General features: G+C 45.2%; 1 protein-coding gene across 3 annotated transcripts in view; it reads right to left on the bottom strand.

Annotated features, from left to right (window-relative positions):
* Window positions 1-1,714: 1,714 nt before the first annotated feature.
* Window positions 1,715-17,789, bottom strand: part of RPIA (ribose 5-phosphate isomerase A) — a 39,618-nt gene continuing 23,543 nt past the window's right edge. For 2 of the 3 annotated variants that reach the window (XM_057741683.1, XM_057741685.1), the window contains exons 4-9: window positions 15,340-15,399; window positions 13,055-13,119; window positions 11,712-11,780; window positions 10,362-10,503; window positions 8,769-8,868; window positions 1,715-2,636 (exon numbers count right to left, since the gene is read on the bottom strand). In XM_057741683.1, the coding sequence (XP_057597666.1) occupies window positions 2,542-2,636; window positions 8,769-8,868; window positions 10,362-10,503; window positions 11,712-11,780; window positions 13,055-13,119; window positions 15,340-15,399 (531 nt within the window). In that variant the 3' untranslated portion in view covers window positions 1,715-2,541. The remainder of the gene's footprint in view (window positions 2,637-8,768; window positions 8,869-10,361; window positions 10,504-11,711; window positions 11,781-13,054; window positions 13,120-15,339; window positions 15,400-17,789) is intronic. The other variant, XM_057741684.1, reaches the window with a different exon arrangement.

Genomic DNA, 17,789 nt, shown 5'->3' with positions numbered 1-17,789 from the left:
TCTTCAGAATCCTACAACTGCCTGGAATTATGAGCCAGGAAAGTCTGGCCTGCTTTCCAGTGTATGACCTGAAAGAGTTACTTAAACTGAGCCTGTTTCCCACTCAGCAAATGAAGAGGACAGACACCAAGTTGCTCTGAGACAACAGGCCAAAGGCCCAGGCCAGCACCTGTACACAGTGATGACAGGTAGGGCTCTGTCACCAGTCACCTGATAACTCTTCCCACCTCACGTCCCCTCTCCTGGCTGTGCTGACAATTCCTCGTCAATCTGTCTCGTCCAAAAGGCTGGAAGCATCTGGAGCAGTTGTCTTGTCTCTGTCCTCCCCAGCCCCAATGAGTCCGCACTAAGAACTGGCACATGTTGGGGACTCAGAGAAAGCTTGATGACTGAAGTCTCAAAACTTGATGAGCTCTAGCTGAAACCAAAACGGAATAGTTCTGATTCAAATCCAAATGATTTTTTTCCCCTCTGATGCCTCCCAGAAATGCAGCAGCTTAGTTATTAAACCTTCCCCAAACACCAGACTTGCAGCTTGCCCTGCCCCTCAGACACATCACAAGCCTGCCTATTGTGTCCAACTAGATCACACTAACAGTTTTATTGAAGAAACTTTAATCAAAATTGACCTCTGGAACAAACCGCTGTATGTGTACCTGAAGCATAGCAGGTGTTTTTTTCTTCTTCAAGAGAAGAAAAACCTCACATTTACACTTAAGAGAACTGCAGTTGGGTCACAGGTGTGAAAGCCTATGAAACCTGCTGAACTTTTGCATGTGCTGTGGAGTGTGCAGGTGTTTTTCAGAAACCCAGTTTAACCTTGTTGTTTTTCTTTATCCCTGAACTTAATCCAAGAGCTTTAAAGGATCATTTCAAAAATCAGTTCTACCACGTTTTCTCAGCTAAGATCTAGTGCCCATTTTGTGCAAAAATAACCTATCATCCAGACCAAAATAGTCTTGAAGAAAAATAAAGCACTTCTAACAATAGGTTTCCTAACTGTGCGTGAGGCAACTCTTTTTAAAGAGCACCTTGAGAGCAAAGAAGAGAAGGAATTCCGCAAGGAAAGAAAGCCTCTTCAATGCTCAGTCTTGACAGACGGACTCTTATTCTGCAACTTGATTCAGCAGGAATTCCGATGCCACTAAGCTGGGTGGCTATAATCCAAGCCTCAGAACAAGAGGGCAAGGCGAATGAAATGACCGTCCAAGGATCGTGCAAAGTCAGCATGGCGGGCGGGGAAGGACACGGGTGGAATTAGGGCTCTCGGCACAAACACCTTTACAACAGGATGGATTCCTGAGTCCCATCTAGAATCATCACTGAGCCGATCACAGCCTTTCTGTTCCCGTCTGAGGCTTTCTGGACGGTTCACTGCTCGTTAAGCACACTATGACAGAGAACACAGGGAAAAGTCAGGTTCCACAACCAGAAGTCTGACTGGTGGAAAACTTGGGGGTAACCTGTGACTTTGGGTCACCTGTGTTATCCTCTATTGATAAAGAAAACTAACATCTTGATTGAAAAAGGTCTATGGAATAAAACTCACATTGAGCTCTCTCAGAAAGCAAATATCTGTCTACTCTTTGGCTCAAGATTTCTTGAGTGAATTCCATCCCTTATCAAAGATCCAATGAAAACGGGGTGAGCAAAACGGATTCCTATTTTACTGCAAAACTGACACAAATTCTATAATAAAGACAAAGAGTCAAAATGGCACCATACTGTTTTATTTCAACCTTCAAACAATATAAAGAGGTAACAACTTCTGATGCAGAACCATGCAAGTGACAATAAAGGAACGAAAAAAATATTAACAACAAAAAGACAATCACTTAACGGTGTTTCACAGCAGTGCTTTGGCAGTACTGGCAAGTCTTTCTGGCCAATGGCTTCCAACACGAGGGGTCTGAAGGAATTCCCTGCTCTCAGCAAAAGGACCCCCACACTTTCCCCCTGGTAGTTTACCACAGTAAACTGAGTCACCACACACCACACACCTCCACTCACCAGACTTTCGTAATGCACATCTTCAAACACGTAACTACATATTGTGCGTAATCACAACAAAAACTACAGACAAGACAGTGTGGTAGAAAAGTAAACAAATGCCAGTGTTTCCAGTAAGGCATCAGGGAATCACTGCTGACTGGGCCCTTCATGTCACCAGTTTAAAGAAAAGTTTGATTTACATTTCTCAGAAAATCCAATATTCAGAAGCTTAACCAGCAGGCTCAAGTTAAAAGTTTAAAAGACAGTCTTTTTTGGTAAATGTTGCATATAAAACATGAAATCAAGTTCTACTTCATAAAAAAAATTGAATATTTTTAATAGTAAAAATATATATGTTTATATTTCTCTTTTTAAAAAGACATTTAATAACAATACTCAGAAGACTGGATATAACCCTCAACTCCCCACCCTGCCAAGCGGTCCACCTGGCACAGATACATTAAGGCAAAGGCTCATGGAGAGGCATGTCCGCCTGGGCGGGTGGGCTGGGGATGCCAGGGGAACGCACTCCGCTCCTGCAGGGCCAGTTCAGAAAGGCTTCTCCCTCATGTTCACCGAGCCATCCTGCATCCCGAAGTAGACTCTCTCTGCCATGTTGATGAACAGGCCCGTGTCCACCACGCCTGCAGGACGAAGCACAGAAGGAAGCATTAAGTTTCAGCTTCCCAAGGCAAGCAGAAAACCAGGATCACAGGGTCAGCAGAGCAACTACCATCAACAGCACTGGACAAAGGACAAACCTAAAGCCTTCCCTCTTCTCTTGCATGACAATGAAAAGAGATTCTCATTATTTTTATTTCTTCTTGCAATCCCTTCTCCCCTGTGATTTTGGCCTTCTCTCTATACTCAGATGCATAAAGCTTTTTCCTGCCTCACGGCCTTTGCTCACACTGTCACCTTTGTCTGAACTGGTCATCTTTTCAGAGAGACCCTCCATGACTCCTCTAAGTACTCCCACTCCCAGTTATCCTCAACCACACTATCAGCCTTAGAAGTTTTTCCCACAAAGGGCTGGAAGATACTTGCAATGCATATACCACATCAAAATATAAACTCTGCAAATCAATAAGGAGACAACCTAGTAGTAAAATGGGCAAAAGACTTAAAGAGGTACTTCACAGAAGAGGTTATCCAAAATGGCCAATAAGCACAGAAAATGGTGCTCAAACCAGTCAAAAGAGAATGCATATTAAAACAAGATACCACCACACACTCACCAGAATGAGTATGATGAAATCTGACTAGAATGCAAAGACACTGCCACATGCTGACAGTAGGAGGAAATTGGCAAAGCCACACTGGAAAATGTTTGCTGTACACCTTGTAAGGCTGATGATGCAGCAATTCTATTGCTTGATACACAACGTATACATCAGGTGGGCATGTGGTCCTCAGAAGACGTGTGTGAGCATGTTCACAGCAGCACTTCTAAAAACTAGAAACACCCAAATGCCCGAAAGAGTAGAATGGATAAACAAACTTTTTTTCACACACAAATACAGTGGTATGCTATTCAGTCATGAATATTAACTACAACTGTAAACAACCTCTCCTGAAAATATTTACATATATACACATACTACAATGAGATAATACTGTTCAACTATTGAAAAAAAAGCTTGGGAAGGCCCTAGCGGTCCAGTGGTTAGGACTCCATGCTCTCACTGCTGAGGGCGCAGGTTGGATCCCTGGTCAGGGAACTAAGATCCAGCAAGTCTCGTGGTGCAGGCAAAAATAAAATAAATAAAATTAAAATTAAGATTTAAAAAAAAAAAGCCTGAGGGACCCAGTGTGAGGGAAGCAGCACCCGCATACGCTGCTGGCAGAGGGTTAAGGGCTGCCACCCATGGAGGGCAGCCTGCAGCACCAGCAAAACCAGAGGCACTTATTCTCTGCCCTGGTGACTCCTTTCTGAAAAAGGACTGCAAACAAATCTGCCAGTGCGGATCTGGTTAAATAAGTTATGCAACAGCTACAAAATGGAATGCCATGCAATTATTTAAACAAACAAACAAAAAAGAACAAGGAAGCTCTTTTGTGAACCATTGTATAATAATCTTCAAGATGGGAAAAAGTAGGAAGCAAAACATGTGTCTAGTGTGCTGCCACGTGTGTAAAAAGCAGATGGGTGGGGGTTGATTTGCGTTTATGAAAGATCAGCTCAAGAAGGACACACAACTTTGGCAGCACTGACTGCCTCCAGACAAGGGGAAAGGTGGATGATAGAAAATAGAGACTTTTCACTGTTTACTCTTGTAATTTTGAACTACGTAAATTCAAAAGGATAAATAAAATTAAAAATTTCAAAGACAGCTCCCAAAACATAAACAAATAAAATCATCTACTGGCAATAAAAAGCCATCAAGTAGAGAAAAGAGCTGCTGAAACACAGAGGTCCCTGTCACCACACGGTGCCGAATAACTGGGGCCTGCCAAAGACATGCCAGGTGGCCACTCAAGACCCAGCGTTCGGAAAGAGAAAAACAAATATTGTAATTAATGCATATATGTGGAATCTAGAAAAATGATACAGATGAACCTATTTGGAAAGCAGAAATAGAGACACAGATGTAGAGAACAAAGGTAGGGACACCAAGGGGGGAAAGGGGAGGTAGGATGAATTGGGATTGACATATATACACTATTGATACTACGTATAAAGTAGATAACTAATCAGAACCAACTGTACAGCACAGGGAACTCTACTCAGTGCTCTGTGGTGACCTAAATGGGAAGGAAACCTAAAAAAGAGGGGATATATGCATACATATAACTGATTCACTTCACTGTATAGCAGAAACTAACACAACATTGTAAAGCAACTATACTCCAATAAAAACAAAATTTAAAAAAAACAAAAACAAAAAAACACATCCTTTCCAAAAATTCTACAATGCAAGGTGACAGCTTTCACCTGATCCAAGAAAGCCAAACTGGGTTCAGAAAAGACTTTAAAGAAAGAGCAGAGATGCATGGCAGCAGTCTAAGGTCTGATTTTAGAGCAACTTCTCTTCAGGTTACTGAGATGCTGGGAGTGACTGACCCATTCCTACCCCCCACCCCAATTAGTGGAAAGGGCAGAGGTGGCTCAATGTGAATATGGGGGAAAGAACCCCATCAGCTTTGGCCCTTCTCTGCTCTCTGTGTAAACAATGGAACAGCCAAAGGCATAACCTGTCATACCCCAGTTCAGCTGTCCTCTACGTGTCCTCACATAAATGAATGTACATGGGACACAGGCAGTGTGACAGGGATAGACAGGGAAACGTGCCCTGTTCTTCTCCCTTGATCATGGTCCAGCAGCAAGTATTTTAAGAGACCAAAGAGGAAGAGAAAAGAGAATGAGAACAAACTGCACTGATGATCCTGGTGGCACTGCACTAAATGATTTAACATCCAGCCTCTCTTTTTTCACTTTCTTCACTTTAAGTTCCTAATAAAACCCTGAACTTCTCTAGGATGTAGTTTCTACTTACTGAGGTAGAGAGCAAAGTGCGGGAGAAAACGGCTCACGAAGGACATCTCAGTGTCTCAGTAAGCCAAGAAAGGTCTAAGCAGGTGCAACAGAGCTACCAAGTGGGCACTGCAAGAAAGCCCCCTACAGAGGAACAGCGCCAGCATCGGTGAGCGGCGTCCCGCGTGGCCCCTGGGTTTAGCATGATCATCCAGGGCTAACTCTCCCCTTTATGTCACTAACAGTGACCTTGTCCTCCTGCCTTCCTGGCTCTTTAGTTCTTCCACTAAAATGATAAGTGAGGGAATAAGCATAATTCAACTCATCTTCTTTAGACAGTAAATCTGGGAAAAGATAGTCAATAGAAGACTAAAATAGTAGACTAAAGTCAGGTTGGAAGAATTAGCTCTTTACTGCATGTCTACATATTTTTCATTTCCTATAACAGTATTTTTATGTATTTCATTCCCAAATAGCATGGGTAAATTAGAATCTAATCTAGCATACTTAGTTAATGATGAAGACAGTATACTTTCTTCCTAGGGATGTATTCATTCAACAAATATCTCCACGTGTGCTGAGCACCATTTTAACGCATTTACTCCTCCCAACGATCCTATGAGGTGGTACTCACAGCAGCCTCTTTCAGAGGAAGAAACTGGAGTGCAGAAACCGGCTGCACAAAGGTCATACTACAGTGCGAGCCTGGGTTGGGATCCTCAACCAGGCTGTCTGCTCCAGAGCCCACTCGCAGCCACTACAATCTACTCAGCTGACTTCATCTGCCTCGTCAGCCTGTTCTAATGTTTCATGTCACAAAATATTCCCAGTTAGAATCTTAGTCGCTCGATATCGTAAGACTGGTACCTCTCGCATCTGCCTCCTCTGTTAATCCCCTCATGTGTGCCCCCAGTACCACCTCTGGCTTGGACTCTTAACTCACCCCAACCCTGCCCACCCAGCCGTCACCCAGGGCCCAGACTCCCCACGGCTCCAAATGTCCGTGTCACAACCCCTCCCGACCTGGCTCTTGAGGAAGGAAGGACTAAGAGTTCCGGGTCCCGAAGCAGACAACCTAGGCTCCCACCTTGGTGCTGCAGCCCTTGAGCAAATCACGTACGCTTCCTCGAGCTGGGGCCTCCTCTCTCTCATTAAGTTGGGGGATCAAACGAAACACTATTAAACACTCACCGCAGCGCCTGGATCACTCAACACTAAGGCCCAGGTCGAAAGTCACCTCTCCTCCGTGAACCTCCCCACACTTTCCAGAAGAAGCCACTCTAGATTCTTGGTACTCCACATTCCATCTGATCTGTAGGCACAGCTTCTAGGCAGCCCCACACAGCTTTCCCCAGGTTCACAGCAACTCTCCCTGATGCAAAGCCCATGTTCTATGGACGGGAGAATTCCCCGAAACACGTGGCACAGCACCATGCCTGCGGCAGAATCTATTGAGGGTGGGTGAACTGAGTCATTCTTCCCCAGAGAACAGGCCAAAATCAAAGAGGATGCAGTCAAGCTCCTGGAAGTGATACTGAGCAGACCCTGTGGGGCTCCTGGGCACGAAGCCTTTCTGTGTCCCGCATTTCTTTGATTTTAGGAAACAGCCTTCATTCAGCCTCCATGACCTTCCCTAAATTCCAATGGGCAGATGCAAGCAGTTATTAATTAGGGAAGGGAGGGCATGGGAGACAAGGGAGAAACAACAGTGCAGCCTTGGGGCAAAGTTCTGGTGGATACACACAACAGCCTCTTTGAGCTATTTTGCAGCTACGGAAACCCCTCCAGGTGGGAGAGGTTGGCGATTAGCGATGGTGCGCGGCCCACAAGCATGCAGACCCCAGACCCGTTGGACCTGAAGGTTGATGATGCGGACTCGCACTTCCCTCACCACCAGCCCATCAGCAGAATGTCTGAGAGCTGACCACATCCTCTTTGAACCATTACTATAGAACTTCTCACTACCCTCTCCAAGTTAGAACACACGGTTTTCAGGGCATGAGCCCACTGTGGCCCCCTCTGCCTGGCAAAGCAATAAAGCTGAAGCAGGAGATGAATGGGCTCCAGGCTAGACATTTACAACTGGCCTCCTGTTCACATTTCCTGGGGTGAGAAAAAGATGGGCTCCAGCCCAGACATTCACTACCAGCCCCGTTTACACTTTCTGAGACAAGAGACAAATGAAATGGGCTCCAGGCCACATATTTATGATCGGACTCCTGTCTACATTTCGAGATCTGCACTTCGATATAAGAAAACAATAGGAATAGGGTAAATAACCAGAAACTGGACACTTTTATGGCAGGGACAGAGAGGGACTAAACCCTGTTAAAAGATCTAGAGGTCATTTATTTCCCATCCCTGGGGCAAGAGAGATATTGCACATGTGCAAAAGACCTCACAGGGTCAAAAAGGCATGGGGAGCCAGTAAGTCTTGCTATCTTCCTCCCAGACACCTTTGCGATGAAATCCATCCTGACTGAGGGCTGCGTGCGCACCCAGGGGAGCATCCAGAGGCAAACTAGCCACGGGGTCAGAACAATATGATTGGCCAAGATGAAGACAAAGACCCAGAAGACTGCCCCCCTTATGAAGGATTTCAACTTCCCAAAGGCATGACTCTCGTGAATCTCTGAGTTCACCCAAGCGCCTTTCCACGGGTTCTCTGCTTTTAATAATCACTTTTACTTTCTTCTATAACTTCTGTCTCCTTGTCAGATTCTTCCTTTCAAGGCAGACAAAGAACTGGAGACTTAGATTCTAGCCGCTGGCCCCATGGTCTAGTGGTTAAGATCCTGGTTTCCACCCAGGCAACATGGGTTCAATTCTCACTCAGGGAAGTAAGGTCTTCCTTCCAGCCACTGCTCACTCCAAGCTACTGCTCACTGCTGCGTGTGTTCAAAATCAAAGCTACTCTTTTCTACTGCACCCAAAACTCTGTCTCCGAGATTTAACTCGGTATTGGGGTACAGAGGCCAGATTTGGCTTCAGGAGGAAAGGCTCTTTGCAGAGAGGGTGGGTTCATCTCAAGGCAAGCCTCCACTGACACCCCATCAGCTCCAGGCCTACCCCAACTGAAACGGATTGTGAAATGCCAACCAACAAAGCTGCTAGGTGAACAATAATAGTCCCGGGAGGAAAAGCCAAGGCATGAAGTTAGAAATTCCAAACGTGGTATAAAGGAAATTCTTCTTTCCAACCAAGTCTTACAGAACCCACATCTAATGTGCCTCCCGCAGCCAGAGGCGGGGGCAGCTGCACAGGGCACGGCGTCTGTGCCCCGTGAACGTGCTCCTGTTACCTGGGATCATTTTGATAGTTGTGTTCACATCACTCCACTTGTGCACCCGGTCAAACTTCCAGTCCAGGATAAAATTCCCATTATCTGTCACCACGGGACCCTAGGAGAGAACTTCCCACAGTTATAGAGGCCATGCAGATTCAGGTAGGCAGGGGGGGTCAGGAGAGAGCAGGTGATAACCAAAGACAAGTATCTTAGTTAACCTGCTGCAACTAGTTCTCCCACCTCATGCTTTCTAGGAAGCAGAAACTTGGAGTCAGAACTGGTGTCTTAAAGGCACAGAAGTGCAGATCCCACAGGCGCCATTAACCTCTGTGAGCCTCAGACTCCTCAACAGCAAAAAAGGGAAAATGAAACATAACTCATCAGGCAGCTTCTGCGTAAACCACACGGGTGAGCACTGGCCACAGTGAGGGCTCAACGATTCTTACTACTATTAGAGTGATAAACCACAGCAACAGAACAGGCCACCAGCACGGCTCAACATTCCCACAGTTCCACGTTAAGAACCATCAGTGATGCAAAATAAGACAGTGCTCCCCCCAGATCGGGCAGTCGCACCCAGGGACAGGGAGCAGAGATGGGTCCTGGGGTCACACAGGCTGGGGGCAGTTTTAATTAACCCAGAATTCCGCATCAGCTTTGGGCACTAGGAAGCCCCTGGGACCACAAATGTTGACAGAACACTACAGTCAAAGGCAAGGAAACAGGACTCCTCTGGAAACTGGAGAAGGATAGGAGCCCAGTTAAGAACCCCAGGAAGGCAAGTGCTGGGCTCGAGTGCGGAGAAACCCCAGCCCCGAGAGAGAACCCCAACAGTCTCCTCTTGGCTTTTCAGCTACACAGGGAGCCAGAGTCAGAGCTCTGTGCAATCAGCATGATTAGGACTACGATTTTTTTAAAAGTCACAAAAACACCAGGAAGAAAACACACCAAAATAAAAGTTCATCAGAGTAAAGTTACAGATAGTTTGCTTTCTCCTCTGTATGTTCCAAACTTTTTATATATAGTTCTGTCTGCAACTACAATTATTTTTTGGATTATTGCTACTGCTTTTCTGTTTAAGTGTAAGAAAAAAGAAAGTTCTGTGCAACCCACTTTGGAAGCTAAAGAGAAACATTTGGATTAAGTATCTGGAGTGTTTTCCTGGGGAGGGGTTCCCACCCCTCAAGAAACTCTACTTCATTTAGCCACAGAATGAGGAAAGAAGAGGAAAAAAGAAAATTATATCATGAAACCTGAATAACTTTTTGCCCCAGCGGGGCCTCCCAAAACCCATTTTTAGCAACCTTTAGTCAGAGATCCAGGCCTCAGGTACAAAGATCAGATCTCCTAAGGAGCATACAGACCCCAATGGACAGAAAATACGCCCATTTGTACAGAGAGCCTGCAATGCAATAAGTACAGTCTTATCTACATGAGTTTGAATGTGGAAACTGGTAAAACCAGTGTTATAAAAATAAACCAATAGGCTGATTAAAAATAGAGGAAGCTACTTGCCCAGTCTAGGCACAGAAGACCTAAAGGAAGCAGGAAGGAGGACACGACCCTGAGAGCCTGGAATGCCTTTCAGAAACCTCCCTGGCCACTTACTGCCTTGTTGACTGCCATTCGAAGTTCAATCACGCCCCCAAACTTCTGGGTCACAGCCCGGCTCACTGGGACATAGGCCATCGGGATGACCTCGATGGGGATTCCCTTGTGCCACTGATCCCCAAGGTTCTTTGAATCTTTCCTGGAAAGAAAGAGTCAGAAAGTAAAACAAGAGTAAATAAGCTCAATGGTACAGACACACCAAATTCAGGCGCGGGGTCAGTAACGAGGTGAAAGGGCGAGGGAGGCGAGCAGGGCCGATGGTACTGGGCTTCAAACATACTGGGTTTAAACGTATTGAGTTATCTGTAGTGAGGTGGATGGACCTAGGGTCTGTCATACCGAGTGGAGTAAGTCAGAAAGAGAAGAACAAATACCGTATGCTAACTCATATATACGGAATTAAAAAACAAAAACGGTATTGATGAACTCAGTGGTAGAGGAAGAATCAAGACACAGATGTAGAGGACAGACTTGAGGACACGGGGAGGTAGGGAAGGAGAAGCTGGAACAAAGTGAAAGAGTAGTATTGACATTTATATACCACCAAATGTAAAATAGATGGCTAGTGGGAAGCAACTGCCTGACACAGGGAGATCAACCCAATGACTGCTGTTGATCTAGAGGGATTGCTGATAGGGAGGGTGGAGGGACCCTCAGCAGGGAGGCTCACGAGGGAGAGGATATGGGGATATATGCAGAAGTACAGCTGATTCACTTTGTTGTACAGCAGAAACTGGCACAACAGTGTAAATCTATTATACTCCAATAAAGATCAAAAATCATAATAATAAATAAATAAACATACTGGCCATGTTTTACCATTCAAGAAAAGAGGCAGCTGAAGTAAATATGAGAAAAATGTTAAAAGCGGATATGACTGGCTTGTGGTTATACAGGTGTGAAAAACATAATAATTTACAGCTTTAATTTTTTTTTTTAATTAATATGCTCAGCACAAGTGCCTTCTACGAGACTCCTTGAAGAAGAATCTGAGAGCCTGGTCAAAGACTGTCCACAACACAAGTCACGCACAGGGGTGTTGAGTCACTGCCCAGGGGCGGGGCTTGACCTGCTTCCTCTGAGGCTCCCTGCCAGGAGCAAATGACTGATAAATAAGGATGTGATCTAATAACAAGGGTGACAAGCTGCTTCCTCCTTCTTCCAATGGACACAAGAAATGGCAGTATCTGCCTTCAGCACGAAAGCAGGACATAATCCTCCAAGGCACTGCCCTAAGTCTCAGGAAGTAAGAGAGCCCCAGGCTCCACCTGTTTCCTCCTGTATGAAATGAGGCCCGGGGTCTGATCCACCTCCTCAGTAGACAGCTCAGAACACGGAACATCATACCTGAAATCGGCAATCACGATGAAACGACTGGCATTGCCAGCCACAATTTTCTCCTGGGTCAGGCAGCCTCTGGGGAATGGGGAAGAAGCAGCAAATGAACACAGGAGACATTCTGTCTTAACTAAGACAAAAACTGAATTGGGGAACTAAGGTCAGATACAAGAAACCAAAATCCACTCAATTCTGGCACTTAAAGAGAAATTTAATTTTCAATTCTTAAAGGAACACCCCCCCCCCCAACTCCATCCTACTGTGCAACAGACTGATATGTGTCTCCCCACCCCCCAAAAATTCATTTGTTGAAGCCCTAACCTCCCAATGTGACTATATTTGGAAGATGGGGTCTCTAAAGGAAGTAATTATAGTTCAATCAGATCATTAAAGGGGAGCCCTGATAGGACAGGATGGGTATCCTTTTATGAAGACACCAGAAAGCTCTCTTACTCTCTCTCCCTCCACCACAGGAGGCCACACTGAGAAGGCAGCCACCTGCAAGCCCAGGGCTGCCAGAACTATGAGAAATAAATTTTTCTGTTGAAGTCATCAAGTCTAAGGTTTGTGTTAGGGCAACCCAAGCTAACTAAGACATGCTGCTTCCAGTAAATGGACTATGAAAACACTGTGTCTGGGAGCCAGTTGGGCCACGGGCATAATCCCATCTAAGATGCATCTGCCAGGAAGCACTGTGCCTGGGGAGAAATCATCTGAGCATGGCATGAGGGGGAGGTTCTGCAACTTGAGAAGCAAGGAGAAGCTTTGAACAACCTGCCCTCTCTACAATTTGGAAGCCAGCGTTATGAAGTGCAGAGGGTACAGTGAGATTTTAAGCAAATTTTGTGTCACTCCATACATAGTCTGCCTGATTCTAAGAACCAGGAGACCAGCACTTCACCTCCTTCAACTCACCACTTCCTAAGCCGCCAAAATCAAAAAAACCCAATGAGTGTCTTCCAAATTAATGAATACATACATCACTAACTGCTCAGAGAGGTGAGAGCAGCTTTAAAACAAAGACACTGGTGCTCACAGACCCAGTAATCTAGTCCCAGTAGTATGTTTGCTTTAGCCTGTACAGTTTTTAAAGGTGGAATCAGCAGTAGGCAGCAGACACAGAGAACCCATTAAGATGAATGATTTCACTGAAGAGGCCTGGGCTCCTGTCACCAGATTGCTACTAACGACCAGATATGCCAGGCCGGCTCTACAGCCTTATGCTATCTACATCTGAGTAGAAAGACAAACTCATGTACATCACAGCGGCAATGTGTTTCTTCTGTATTCCACTTCACTTTGCTAAGGATTAACTGGCAGATACTCTGCAAAAAAGTCCCCACAACACTCACCCACCGCCCTTGATGAGATTGAGATCAGCATCTACTTCATCAGCACCATCAATGGCGAGGTCAATCTATGTTGAGGGAGAGGAATGACACAAAAACCACTAAGCTTGAACATGCAACAGCACATCAAGTTCCAGCAGCCCTATTAGCCAGGCACGGCTTTTCCTATGTAAACAGTCAGGAAACTGAGGCTCTAAGAGGTTAAGCTATTCCACTAGGGTCACCAGGAAACAAATACGGGAACCACACATGGGTCCAGCTCTCATCCACTTTACACTCCCTTTGCCCACTGATGGGCTTCTCTCTGGACGAGCTGGAATTACTGAGAGCATGCCATCTCAACGCACTTCACCTCCAAGCACAGAAGGAGATATACAGTATATCTGTGGGATTAAAACTTCACTGGGGGTGGGCAATAATGGAAAAAAGGCTGAGAAACACTGATTCCGAAGTCTCCATACTAATGTGGCAAAAACGCAGGTGTGCGGACACACATCTGATGTGATCCAGAATTGGAAACTATCTGAGGTACCCCCACTACTATGACCGCACCAAAGCACCTGTCTGGGCTTGCCCACCCCCTCTATTAGGAAGCTCTACCACCAGTCCCAAATGCAGGCAAGGGGAAATAGGTTCCTGTTTCAAAACTTGAAATCAAGGAAGCTATGTACATCTCATCACTCCTGGCACTCTGCATAGACCATGAGGGACCCTCAAGTATGGTTTTTTAAAACAGCAGTGTAAAACCTCAGGTTGCAAATTCAGTTCCCACTGCAGTTAGAAGTTGCTTGGCACAGAGCCTACAAAGCTTCAGCGCTGCACCCTCGCTTCCATCCTTTTACAAGGATGAAGGTACAGCCCGAGATGCTCCTCCCTACCCTGCACTAATCCCGGGGTCCGGCTGCACCACCACAGCTCTTTGGGGCCTGGAAGGTGGTAACCTTTTCTGTCTGGGTCCCATGCCCACCTTCAGCCCAAACCACTCTGCCCACAGCGCTTAACAGCTGATTCAGCCTGTGCCCTGGCTCAACCCACAGAAATCTCCCAACAAGCCCTTCCCATGACCCCTCTGTGGCCCACACGTACCATGACACTGTAGGTTAGTAGACCACCATCAAGTCTGTTTTCGAGCTGCCGTAATCCCATCTCACTCTTCTAATCTAGCCTTGCACTCTCTCCCTCCCCGCACTGTGCACAAAGCCATTCCATCACTGGGTCCTAGACACCCCAGCCAGTCTGGATACCGCCCACACTTCCCCACATGCCTGCCTGGAACCGCTCCCATGGTTCCCATCTACCCTCCCTGGAATGTGCTCCCATGCCCTTGCCATCTAGCCTTCACAACTCTGCTGCAAGCTTTACCTCTTCCCACAAAACCCTTCTAAGCAGCATCCTCTAGAGCCAGAAGCACCTGAATTCATTTTCAGGCTCTGCCACTTACAAACAGCACGGCCTCAGGCAAACGCCTTGCCCCCTCTGTGCCTTTCTCACATCTGTACAGTGAGATAATAATGATACCCACCCTCAAGACTACTGGAGCTTGTGGAGCTTAAATACAGTTAACCCTTCAACAACATGGGTTGGAAATATACAGGTCACCTTATCCACAGATTTTTTTCCACTGAATACGTACTACAGTACTACATGACCCAAGGCTGGCTGAATCCACAGATGCGAAACCGCAGATACAGAGGGCCGAGTACAGGACTTGAGCATCTGCAGATTTCAGTATTCACAATGGGTCCTGGAACCAATCCCCTGCAGATACTGAGGGATGACTGTGGTTTAATACAGGCCCAGCCCTTGGCATAAAAACTGGTACACAGTCAGGGCTCAGCAAATGCCAGCTGTGAGCACACTCCTCACTCTCCTCAACTTTAGTCTCCTCTGGATTGCCTGTGTGTTTAATCGTCCTCACCACAAAACTTCAGCTCGTTTTAATCTGTTTTCAAAGGCCCACGACTGCCTCAGATGATGCTCCTTATCTCCACTTGGAGATAAGTTCCAAGGGCCAGCCTGCTCTTAAACATCTGTGTGAGGGCTGCAGGAAGCCCTGGGTCCCCGAGTCCTCTCAATTAGACCACAGGGAATGTCCTGGAAATTAACAACATATCCTCTTCTGATCTCAGCCAGGATTAATATTCAAAGTCCTAGGAGAAAAGCTAGTTTCTAACTAACCAACTGACTTTTCTCCTAGATTCAACAATATATCCAGAGTTCATGAACAAGTGAGAGCTATTTAAAAAGAAAAAGGAAAACAGAAAACCCAGCAGCCTCTCTCTACTTACCTCCGGGTGTCGGTCCAGGTCGCTGAGAGTTAAGCCGTACTGCAGGATGAGCTGACGGGCCTGCGGAGGACAGGAAAAATATCCGCAATCATTAGCTCTGAGTGACAGCAAGGATCCTCAGAAGCCTCTTTTTTTTTTTTCAATCACAAAATATAGGTTTAATTACTACTGTTAAACATAAAAATTAAAAATCAAAAAACAAAACTACCAACTCAGAAGCCTCTTGGATCTATTTGTCAGACACTGAGTCCCACCAAGGCTCCCTCTCAAATCTAAACTGGCCCGCCACAAGGGAGGAGTCTAGCTCCATGAATGGCAAAAGTCAATTCATCCCAGAAGCTGGAAGAAGGCAAACAGCACATAGGGAACACTCTGCTCCAGTGCTAAGCGGAGAGTTCCTCCTCAGTGACCTGTTACTTAAGATAACGTCATAACCTCCTAAAGCCTCTGGTAATACAGGACAGTAGCTTCTCCCCTGCTCCCCATTCAGTTTCGCTTTCCACGGTTTCGGTTACCCACGGGCAACCTCAATCCAAAAATATTACATAGAACATTCCAGAAACAAACAATTCGCAAGTTTTAAACTGCACACCATTTTGAGTAGCATGATGAAATCTCTCATAATCTACTCCATCCAGCCCAGGATGTGAATCATCCCTTTTCCCCAGTGTACTCTGCCTAATTGTCACTCAACAGCCATCCCAGTCATCAGACTGACTGCTGGAGTATCACAGTGCTTGTGTCCAAGCAATCCTTACTTTATTTAATACAGGCATACCTCGCTTTATGCTGCTTCAGTGCACTGTGCTTTGCAGATACTGCACTTGTTACAAGTTGAAGGTTGTGGCAACCTTGCCTCCAGGGGGTCTAAGGGTGCAATTTCTCCAACAGCATTTGCTCACTTCCTGTCTCTGTGTCACATTTTGGTAATTCTAGCAATATTTGAAACTTTTCCATTATTGTTATTATATTTGTTACTGTGACCTGTGATCAGCCATCTTCCATGTTACTACTATAAGTGTTCTGGTATTTTTTAGCAATAAAGTGTTTTTTAATTAAGGTATGTACATTGCTTTTTTAGACATAATGCTATTGCACATTTACTAGACTACGTTGCAGTGTAAGTATAAGTTCCATATATGCACTAGGAAACCAAAAAATTCATGTGACTCGCTTTACATCATACTCACTTTACCACGGTGGAAGGGAACTGAACCTGCAATATCTCCAAGGTTGTGGCCCCAAAGCGCAACAGTGATGGTGGCAACTCAGATATGCAAAAGGCAAGCCCTAAGTGCTTGCTTTAAGGGAAAAAGTGAAAGTTCTCGATTTAGTCAGTTAAGAAAAAGAAAGGTAAACACTAAGGCTGCTAAGATCAATAATAAGAAAAAATTTTCCATCTATGAAATTGTAAAGAAGGAAAAAGAAATTCGTGGTAATTTTGCTGTTGCATCTCAAACTGCAAAAGTGAACAAGACTACAGTGCATGATAAGTGCCCAGTTAAAATGGAAAAGGCATTAAATTTGCACAATAGGACATTTTGAGAGAAAAGAATATATTCATATAACTTTAATTACAGTGTGTCGTTATAATTGTCCTATGCTATTATCAGTTGTTAACCTCTCACTGTGCCTAATTTATCAATTAAACTTTATCGTAGACATGGACGTATAGGAAAAACCATAGTGCATATAGGGTTCCAGTACTCTCTGTGGTTTCAGGCATCCACTGGGGGTCTTGGAATGTATTCCCCATGGATAAGGCAGAACTAACGTATTTTTTAAATTTCCTAAACTAAGAGCCAAATCTACAAAATATTAGAAAGTTTTTAAAATAATCTAACAGTTTGAGAAAAAACGGACGAAGATCACCATAAACTGACACACAGTGATTTCCAGGCTACACTGTTGAATACAAATAAGCAAAAGAACACATACACTCAGGAGAGAGTGTAAAGGCAGAACCTCGGGAGCACCAGACAGAAAGATTTAGGGTGTCTGTGGGAAAATCAGCAGCACTGACTCTAGGGATGTGCCTTTCAAACAGGCTGACTGAAGGGGAGAGTTACCACCACCACAGGGCCTGGGGCACAATTTGGTAAGGGAATAAAAGCACTGGGAACCTTCTAGGCTGACCACTCAGGTTCAAGTGACAAGGATTGTGTTCATACCATTGCCTACAATACGCAGAGGAACTAAAGGATGGAAAACTTCTTTTCAAAAGCCATGTCTTGCAAATATTTTCTGCTTAAAGTCGAAAGCACCTGAGATGAAGGATCAGAAGGTCTCAATTCTAATCTTAAATGAACCAGCCACATGACCCCTGGCAAGTTTTCTCATCCATGAAAAGATATGGATGGACAGCAACCAATGTCAATCTTCAAATCCAAAATCCTAAGACTCTAATAATAAAACACAAAGACCCTGCAATTTGCAATACATGGAGCCTA

This window comes from Hippopotamus amphibius, chromosome 7 (genome assembly GCF_030028045.1).
Source record: "Hippopotamus amphibius kiboko isolate mHipAmp2 chromosome 7, mHipAmp2.hap2, whole genome shotgun sequence".
In the NCBI taxonomy this organism is placed as follows: Eukaryota; Metazoa; Chordata; class Mammalia; order Artiodactyla; family Hippopotamidae; genus Hippopotamus; species Hippopotamus amphibius.
This window is presented reverse-complemented; position numbering and strand designations above follow the sequence as displayed.